A 10,475-nucleotide genomic window follows, 5' to 3' on the forward strand; every position below is an offset into this window, starting at 1 on the left:
GTAAAAAATATATATTTTAAATTTTCAAAAGAAATTAAAAAGTAAAAATAAAAGTAAAAAAATTAAAATAATAAAAATAAAAAGTTATAAAGAAAATAGATTAAAATAAAAATAAAAAGGAAAGAAACTAAAAAGCAGCCTTATAATTACACACACTCCTCTAAGTACATTCAATTTCATTCTGATCAAGTAATTACTTGACCAAACAAACGTACCAAATTGTATAATTATACCCAATTAGACGCAAATATATTTTTCAAGGTGGCTTCCTAGTCCTTAAAAGGGAATTTTTTGGGGGTGCATCCGATCCAAAAAGCCGTCCTCTTTATATAAAGGCAACTTCCAAATCAAAAACAATTAGCCCATATAGCTCGCTGTACCCTTTTCCAGTTTCCTAGTCTGTATTATATACATACCTTTTTTCCAACTTAAAACAAGAACAGAAATAAACCAGTATATTCAAAATCTTGGAATAGTAATGGAAGTGAATGTTGCAATTCACATGTTAACTCCAAAACGTCGTAGGTACTCTTCCCAGAAAGCTTACTGTTGATAAATTAGGCAAAGATTCTTCCTTTTAGTGTCCGCAGTTAGTACAGTTAGTTTCTTCAACCCCCACTTCAGATTTTGAGGTCTTAATGTCGTTTTATAGAAGATCAAGTATCAATTTGCTAGTTCACTTATAGCTTTCTTGTTGTTGGTCTTTATAGGATAATCAAGATTTGATTTTTATTTATTCCCAAGTTGGTAAATATTGTTCAAGATTATCGTTTGGTAATGGAAACTTGCATGGATAGTACTATAATCTTATGTGCGGGTGTTGTTTTTATTGGATTCTTGGTTTCATTCTGTGTTGCTGATTACTGAATAGAGTTGGTTGGTTGGTTGGTTCAATCAAGATTTGAATTTTATTGGTGTGAGGTTGGTTTTTTGAGCTGTGGGAAGAGGGAGAATGGGAAAAGATGATGGGATGTTGCTTCTTTCAACAGTAGGACCGCCAATAAAGCGGCGAGCGGGGTTGAGAAGGAAGCAGGCAGGCAGAGGATCATACAGAGGAAGTTAGGATTTGGGACAACAAAAGGGAAATCAATTGGGGATTGTTAGGTTTAGGACTGGATTTATTTTGAGTGTTGGGGGGAGGTGGGTGAGGATCTGTGTGTTAAAAAATTTGGTAACTGGGAAAGGATATGGCAAACCAGCTGCAACAAGCACTGAGGAGCCTTTGCTGCAACACTCCTTGGAAGTATGCTGTGTTTTGGAAGCTCACACATCGAGCTCGAATGTGAGTTTCTTTATCTCCTTCATTGAGTTCTTAGCTTCCTGGTAATGATATTTCTTTTGGTTCTGCTACAAAATGAGTAAAACTGAAAGAAAAATTTACTATTGTATGGACATGTTTTAACGAGTTTTATATTAGTAGACTTGCTTTCTTCCATTCCTCTTGTTTTTAGTTGACCCTGGACTTTCATTTGCTTAGCCAGAAATTGGAAAGGTGTTTGTTTCAGATTTATTGCAGGAATGATCTAACTTGTGTCTTCATAGTCAATTGAAAAAAAAGTATCTAATTGGACGTTCCAAACTCAGAAATGCACGTACGGAATCTAAATGCAAAATCTATTTTTCTAAGTAAGCAGGAGGTTCAGAATATAAATCAACCAATAGCATCCCCTTCAACGGGGAAATCATAGATTGCATATGTTAGTCTAGAAACTCTTTTTGCCGGAAATGTTTGTTCCATATCATAGAGAAACCTTGATTTCTGAAGCTCAGTAGAAGCTTGATTTTAATATAGACTTTCTGAGGCTTGATTTTATCAAGCACTAGGTCTCTTTGAGATGAATAGAATTCTCAGTTGTGGTCGGTAATCCGCCATAACTTGGCGTCTTAATACCTTTGAGTATAAAAGAACAACATATCTTCTCTTATCCATCATGTGGATTTCATTGTAGGATGTTGACTTGGGAGGACGCTTACTATGATAATGACGGGTTTCCGGAGAAAACATCTCCTGGTAGTACATCAGGCAACCTTCATGATGGACATTATTCCAACAATCGTCTTGGAGTAGCTGTGGCAAAGATGTCGTATCATGTTTATTCTCTTGGAGAAGGGTATGATATCTAGATGACCAGAAGCAAGTTTATGATTTATTTCATGTTGTCAATTTTAATGGTGTTGAAGCTTCAGCCAAAGAAATATTTCCCTTGAAGAAATTTTATTTGTTACGCTATCTGGTTCTGAAAGTCTGAGAGTGTAGTCAGTTAGTCGCACAGTAATCGTTTGTAAGACATGTGTTCTTGGCAGATTGAATCTGTGATTCTAATTTCTCTCTGAAATGAATAAATAGGATTTATGGGTTACGGTAATCAAATATCTAACTATCTCCATGGACAGTATTGTAGGGCAGGTGGCAATTACTGGAAAACATTTATGGCTTTCAGCAGACACAGGTGCAACTATCACCAGCTTGGCGCCTGAGGTGAGCCATTTTTTTTCTGAGTATGTGCATGCTTCTGATGAATTTAGCTATTAAGACACAACAATATACTTGCTCTGATGCAACTTGAATGTTACAGATAGAAAATTCGTCATGTCTAACAAAAGGTACTTTGACTTGGGAGCAATATATTATATTGGAGTTGTTAATATGAACTAGTTTATGACAAGTAAATCCAAAACTGTGAATAACTTACTTTTTGAACTATTTAGATGGTGGATACTGGATCGAGTAAAACTATAGCCTATTAAACTTCTGATTGATATTAACTTGGAAGTTACTCCATTTTTGAAAAGTTTACACAGCTTAAAATTGAAAATGTCATGGTAAATTTGAGGGAATAAATCTATATTGTGGGCACAGTTATTCGTTATGATTTTGTCATTTTCAGCACTGTGATGGGTGGCAAGCTCAATTTTCTGCTGGGATTAAGGTAACTATCCTGATCCTTCAATTATAATATTTGCGATGGTAATTCTAGCTGCCATGCTTGTGCATTGTATATATGGGGATGACATGTAGTTTTCCCTATTGGAGCATCAATGGGCATATATTTTGGATTAGAATCTATTTCACTCATGATATTTTCTTTCTTGACGACGGTGGTGTCCGGCCAACTTGCGTGCACCTCGACACTTTTACTCATGATATTTTGGTGTTTGATGTCTCTGTCACCTTTGAAGCATATGTCTCTCACCATATTCTTCTATTTACAACAGTTTCGATCTTTCCATTTTTCCTTTCCTGAATTGGAAAAAGTTTTTATCTGCTACAATTTGAGAATTCATCACCTGTTGTCCTATACAAGGACTAGTAGCCTGTTTGGCCAAGCTTTTCCCCAAGCCAAAAGTGTTTTTTTTCCCAAAAAAAAAGTGCCTTTTTCCTCAATTTGAGGTGTTGGCCAAGCCTTTTTTTTGGGAAAAAAGTGTTTTTGGCTAAAAGTAGAAGCAGTTTTAAGAAAGGAAAAATGCATAAGTACCCCTGACCTATACCCGGATTTCCAACTACACACTTTTTCTTTGCGGGAATCCTATTACCCCCCTAAACTTATTTTAAATGGAATTATTTGCACCCTAAAACTAGACAACCAAGCTCTTGGCAAGTGGTGAGCTACACGCGCCCCCACATGTATTTTTAGTACTTTTTTTATTCTTTCTTATTTTTCTTATCCTTTTTTCTTATTTCTTATTATTCTCATTTTTTTTGGCTTTTTCATTCTATTTCTTTTTGTTTTGGTCACCGGTGGCATAAAATGGTGGTCGTCAGATTTTCACAAACACCATTTTTTCCGGCGATAGATTTTTATCCCGATTTAAGTGTGTTTTATTTTATATATATATATATAAATTTTTCTTGAAAGTGTAATTTATGTGTGGGAGGAAGAGCAAAAGAAATAAAAATAAATATAAGCTGAGAAAAAAAAATTCAGTTAAAATTTCAATACATCATTTTTTTTCGGCGTGGGAAGGTTTTCCGATGATGAATTTTTCCCCCCAAATCTGAGTGTATTTTGCTTTGCTTATGAATAGATCTTTTTGGGAGTTTAATTTGTGTGTGAAAAGAAAAAATGGAAGAAAAATAGTTAGACAAAGTCGCCGGTGAATGAATATCCACCGGAATTAGAGAAGAAACAAAAAAAAAGTAAAAGAAAAAAGACAAAGGAAAAGGAAAAGGAAAAAAAAAAGTAAGAAAAAATGGTAAATAAGAATAAAAAATAATGTGAAAATCGTTTTTTCTTGCTTCTCAAAGGAGAGTGGAATACACACACTCTGCCACGTCAGCGTTAACGGTGCAAATAATTCCATTTAAAATAATTTTAGGGGGGTAATAGGATTCCCGCAAAGAAAAAGTGTGTAGTTGGGAATCCGGGTATAGGTCAGGGGGTACTTATGCATTTTACCTTTTAAGAAACATAAAAAATAGCTTCTCCCCAGAAGCAGAAGCAGTTTTGACTTTTCTTTCTACCAAAAATACCCTTAGCAAAATATTATATATACCAAAATAACCTTGCTTAGTTTAAACTATTAAGTAATATATAAAGACTTTTGGGATGAACTTTCAATATTTATTGAATGATTTTTTGATATTTTAAAATTATCTTGAAAGAATAAACACTTTTCAATTTTATTTTTACATTTTACTTAAATAAAATAAAAAACTTAATTATTATCTTTAATAATTAATATTTGTGATTATTTATCTACTTATATAACATTAATTATTAAGCAAATCTTTTCATGTCCTTCTTCGTAATTTGGCACTTAAAAGCACTTTTTGAAAAGCTTGGTCAAACACAAATTGTTGTTCAAAAGTGCTTTTCAAATTGATTAGCCAAACACAAATTGTTTTTTCCAAAAGTATTTTTTTGAAAAGCACTTCTCAAAATAAGCTATTTTTTCCAGTTTGGCCAAACAGGCTATAGAAGTGCACATTATCTTGATGCAGGATTGACATGCTTGCGGTACAAAAAGACTAAGCAACTAAAAAATGTGTCAGTAGTCCCTCGGCATTTGACCTTTCTAAAGATGATTGACCCCACCACCAAGAAATAACAAAGCTTACTTCATACACAAATAGAATTTGCATACAAGTTATATTAGAATTTTACGACATTTGTACGATACCAATTCCCTTCTGTTAAAAAACTCCTTTTTCATGTTGCAGTTACCGGCTAAAAATCTTTTTATTTTTCGTTTAACCTTTTTTCCTAAATCTCTATGCTGAATCATCTTAGGTCAATAGGGTGATACAGAGGGGATAAAATGGTTGTGTGTTACTATTATGTGTAAATGATTTATTACTCTTAACATTAAGATGTATAGAGGAGATCCTGACATTCTAGATTCCTCGTTGGTAATGGGATTAAAGCAGAAGAACTGTATTTTTGTATTATAATTATCAAAGTAAAGAAAAAAAGATACCTCCTAATCTTTTGTCATACTTGAATCAGTAACCATGTTTTTCTACGTCCTGAGAAAGGTTATTGAGTTTCTTCCTTGGAATTCTAGTGAAATGCATGTGACAAAGTAGAGCGTTTTCACATTGCTGCTAGTCCTTGAGTTAATACAGTAATTGCATGAGATGACAAGGCTTGCATCAACTGATTTCTTGATGCTAATCTGCACATGTGAAGTTTATGAAGATAGTTAAACTTCTCAATCTGACTTCAACTTTATCAATATCCATTCATATGAATTTCATCATGAACTGTATTGGCTACATAAAAATATTGGGCCTTAAAATAACTTTTTTTTATTGAATGCAGACCATTGTTGTTGCTGCAGTTGCTCCACATGGAGTTGTACAACTTGGATCCTTGGATAGTGTAAGATGATCTACAGTCTCGTTTTTAAAGATGTATAAATGGTTTAAGTACGTGAGAAATTGAATTTAATATCAAACCACCTTCAGTTTTTTCTTTATTCTGTTTATGACAATTTTGTGACACATGTCCTCTTGACTTGTATTTATTTAATTTCACATGTGTGCCTGTTATGTTGGACTGCCACTAACGCATCATTTACTTCCACTTAAAATTCATCACCTTGTGAAATTTCAACTAGTTTGACCATGTCTGGCTTAGTTGACATCATCCAGAGGAGTGTATGTTATCATTGTTCTCTGCATGTAACTACATTTGCCTTATCTCCAAATCTCATGCTCTTTCGGTTGTTTTGTCAAAGAAGATTCCTGAGGATTCGAGGGTGGTCAAGCTTATTAGAGATGTCTTTTCTGAGCTCTTGGAGTCGATGGCAAGTTGCTTGCAGAGTTCGATGCAGAACAGCATGGAAAATTCTTGCTTGGTAAATAGACTATTCTGCTCACTGAATTACTGTTATCACAGATCATCTACTCCTTTATCTGATGCTGTTACATTTTGCCAGTCAGAGATTTCGACAAGAACCTCAGGTTCAGAGTTTTTTCAAGTCTGCGCAAATAATCTAGGTAGAAATGTTTGTGAAGATGGGAGAAATATGTGGTCTCCTCTATATACATCTGTTAAAAAATCTTTTGATCATTCTTGTATCTTCTCGCAACCTGGAAGTTACCCAAATAAAATACTTGAAGTGGTTAATAAGCAAGGACTTCATGAGACTGCAGTTCAAGGATCTGGTCACTGTGAGAATCTGCTTCCACCAAGCTGTGAAAGTTCCCTTATAAAACACCAAGAGGAAGGGCAGATGTGGGAAGAAAATGATCAGAAGTTTGAAGGGCAATCTAGCAACTCGAGAGTCTTGGGAAAGGGCTCAGTAGATAAAGCTAAGCCTACTTTTAGAAATAATGGAAGTAATGAAAGTGTTTCATATGATGCTGGACAAGTCACCGAACGCACTGTGCCATATAAAAACGATCTTTCTTCTGCAGCTTACAATGATCGAAATGGAGTGTTGGGTGTGCCGGATCTTCCCAATGCATATCCTGATAAATGTGCTGAGAAAAATTTAGGTTTCGAGACCGAGTGTAATTACACAATGCACACTCCTTTCAGGTTCTTCGCTGGCTATGAGCTGTTTGAAGCACTAGGGCCAGTTTTCCAGAAAGGGAATTCTTCCAACGACTGGGAGGCAGGGAACCGGGAAGAAATGGCTGTTGAGATGCTTGAGGAAATCGGCACCAGCAGTCTGTTAAAGAGCAGCACTGGCCAGGAGCATCTTCTAGAAGCAGTAATAGCTAATGTTAACCGCCATGACAATGATAGTAGCAGTGTCAAGTCATTCTGTAAATCTGTTGATTCCCTCTTGACCACTGAAATAACTGTCGAACCTTGTAACAGCGGTATCGGCACTATCAGTTCTACTGGCTATTCATTTGATCGGGAAACATTGAACAGCTTCAACTCATCAGGTGTGTGTAGTATTCAGTCTTCAAGAGGTTTTTCATCAACCAGTTGTAGCAGAGGTAGTGGACATGTTGAGAGGCCACTTGAACCCACTAAAATGCATAAAAAGAGGGCTAGACCTGGTGAAAGTTGCCGACCTAGGCCCAGGGATAGACAATTGATCCAAGATCGCATCAAGGAGCTCCGTGAGCTGGTTCCAAATGGTTCTAAGGTAACCTAACAGCCTATATTTCTTTAATTCTGAAGTTGCTTAATATTTTAATCAGATGTTCTGAAACTCTGGGATGATACCACAGTGCAGTATAGACTCACTTCTAGAACGAACAATCAAACACATGGTCTTCATGCAAAGTATTACCAAGCATGCTGAAAAGCTAAAGAAGTGCTCTGCATCAAAGGTGAGCTTCTCTTGCACGGTTCGTGATTTGTTTTTCGATTGACATAATTTAAATTGTTCATGCCAAGTCAAAGCCTGGTAATTGACAATGATGCCCAAACATACCTCCCTTCCCTTGAAAAAACAAAAGGGGAAAATTGGGGAGGGTCATTTATCCTTGGTAATTGACATATCTTCTTTCTAAATCGATATTTTCTGACATTTTATACAGGGGGATGGGGATATATTGTTACAGTTGTATGCTCTTTCTTTAAATGGGAGTCATTTGACTCTGTAAGCTTACCTTCTCATTTCTTTTATTACTATTTTCTACTTGACCTCATCCGGTGGGATAATCCCTCTAGAAATAATTTGCAGAGAAAAACAGTGCTCTTGCGATGACTTCTGAAAGTGCATCCCTGTGAGAGACCCAAATTATTTGGATGAGACATGCTTTAATGCTTTTCTTATTTTAAGCATTATACAGCTCTATTGTGGCCAATTGGCTGAGAAAAATAGCTAGTTTTATTTTGTCTGGTTATTAATTCTTTCCACTAATTTAGTTTGTGTTGAAAATGTTACAGCTGGTTGCCAAGGAATTGGGTATCTCCGGGTCTTCCTCCCATGAGCATGGTTCAAGCTGGGCGATGGAAGTTGGAAGTAACCTAAAAGTTTGTCCAATGAGGGTTGAAAACTTAAGCATGAACGGTCAAATGCTTGTAGAAGTAAGGATGGTTGATTTTTAATTTTTGTTGGACTATTTGGTGAAACAGTAAGGGATGATACATTTATCCTTACGTGAGACCTATGCAGATCTTTGAAGATGGCAGCCATTTCCTTGATATAGCAGAAGCTATCCGGAGCTTGAATCTTACTATTTTAAAAGGTGTGGCAGAGGCTTGTGGTGAGAGGACACGTATGTGTTTCGTGGTTGAGGTACAATCCTGATTATTATAAAATGTTTTCTTGACCTTATGTAGAACCCACTGATTAGTGAATTTTGGTACGCAGCTAGATGTTTTATCAACTAATGGTGCATCCACTAGCTACTTCTTGTGTGATATCCTTAGTTTCTTTGTCAAGATCTCTTAATAGAAAATCTACATATTTTCTTGTGAACATTTGATGTTTACAAGTTTTCGGTTGATAATTTCATCTATTTTAGATGATCTTTTCTATTTCTTTTTATTGCTCTATGTTTCCTAAATATTTCCATTATCTTTTGACACTAAAGTTTACATTTATGATTTTATGGAACGCTAAATATTTCCTAAACAATCTTTTAATAAACATATGTAGAAAATATGATGTTTATACAATATCCTTCTAAAAAAGGCATTTATACAATAAATAAAGGAGATTCCAATCCAAACTAAAAGATGATTAGGAGATAAAGTTTTCGGCAAAATCATGGAACCAACCAAAAGAGGTATTCAGGAGGTATGGGAAATGAAAATAAACATAACAATATAATACTATTCAAGTAGTTACAGATTTTTGAGAAGGAAAAGACAATATCAAGTAGTTATAGATTATATGCTGTAAATTGTATAACATTGCTCTGTTATGAGCTTGAGTTTAATTCAAATTTAAAGGCTTGATAAAAAAAAATGCTTCAGATTTTGATTGCATTTAGTCATTACAAATTACAGTGTTATGGTAGAGGATGCCAATAGACTTCTTGCAGAATCAAGAATTAGCATGGCTCTTTAGATGTTCCTTTCTCTTATCCCCTTTGGTTCCATCTGATTTCAACTTATTGATTAATTCATTTTTTATTTTGCTCGACTCTTATTCAATCTATGTTATTACCTTTTCCTCAGGGGCAGAATGATAGAACCTTGCATCGCATGGATGTACTATGGTCGCTTATGCAGAAACTACAAGCAAAGATCAGCATGTAAAGCTGGAAAGTCGGAGAGAGACTTTTACTAATCAGTTGGAGGTATCGGACTCACTAACATGTGGTATCTTCAGAGTATATGCAGGGTTTTAAGGTATTGATCATCAGTCAAGGATACTGATGTTTCAAAGGTTTTCTGTGCAATATCAGATTTCCCTTCTAGACAAGTGCTCATTTCATTTTTTCCTGCAGTGTGAAGATGATAGATTGTTTGTTTCTTGTTTGTTCCATCGCTAAGTGTATCTATTTTCTTGTGTTATATGTGTAATGCTCCCCTACGAAAAGCGTTATGCTCTTGACAAGGTGAGGCTTTCTCGTAGAGATCCTCCACGTCCAACCAATAGATTAGAAGTTCGAGAGGGTAATGCATTTCAAAGTTGGAGGGGGGTAAGTGGTAAATCAGTATTGTTCCCTCTAGAGGGTGGAGAGTGAAAACAGAAAGGGTTATGCTCTTCATCATGTAACCTTTTTTTAGAGTGTGCATGTATTCAGAATTTATCGTGTACATCATTGAGATTGACCTTCAACATGAGGTGACTTATTAGTTACTTATCAGATGCTTTGGTGATAATGCATTTCAAAGTTGTTTTATTTTTTGGGAAAAGGTTCAAAATTGTCCCGTATATTATTTACTTCTGTCACCCATTATATTTTTCGTCCATATCTATTTCTACCGTTAACAAAGTTTGCATAGTTCCCCCTAACCTAACCGCCCTCCACTCCACTGTGGCAGCTGACCTCTTTAATATTTTGTCCATGTCATACCAAAAAAATCCAACCCATGACAAAATACCCACTCACGTTCGGATAACCCGTGACCTGATCCCACCCATTACCAATTAAAACACAAATTAAAATC

At 35.5% G+C, this 10,475-nt stretch overlaps 1 protein-coding gene across 2 annotated transcripts; it reads left to right on the plus strand.

The window, feature by feature from the left end:
• Positions 1-359: 359 nt before the first annotated feature.
• Positions 360-10,207, plus strand: LOC107824258 (transcription factor EMB1444). Of its 2 annotated transcripts, none has more exons than XM_016651004.2 (11): positions 360-1,282; positions 1,950-2,111; positions 2,395-2,479; positions 2,889-2,930; positions 5,763-5,822; positions 6,181-6,300; positions 6,382-7,548; positions 7,634-7,735; positions 8,298-8,438; positions 8,527-8,649; positions 9,537-10,207. In XM_016651004.2, exons 1-11 carry the CDS (start codon positions 1,188-1,190, stop codon positions 9,615-9,617), a joined length of 2,178 nt encoding a protein of 725 aa, XP_016506490.2. In that variant the 5' UTR covers positions 360-1,187; the 3' UTR covers positions 9,618-10,207. The 2 variants fall into 2 exon arrangements, with proteins under 2 accessions (XP_016506490.2, XP_016506491.2); XM_016651005.2 differs by having other exon boundaries at positions 6,184-6,300.
• The last annotated feature ends 268 nt before the right edge of the window (positions 10,208-10,475 follow it).

Source organism: Nicotiana tabacum, chromosome 22, assembly GCF_000715075.1.
Source record: "Nicotiana tabacum cultivar K326 chromosome 22, ASM71507v2, whole genome shotgun sequence".
NCBI classification, from domain to species: Eukaryota; Viridiplantae; Streptophyta; class Magnoliopsida; order Solanales; family Solanaceae; genus Nicotiana; species Nicotiana tabacum.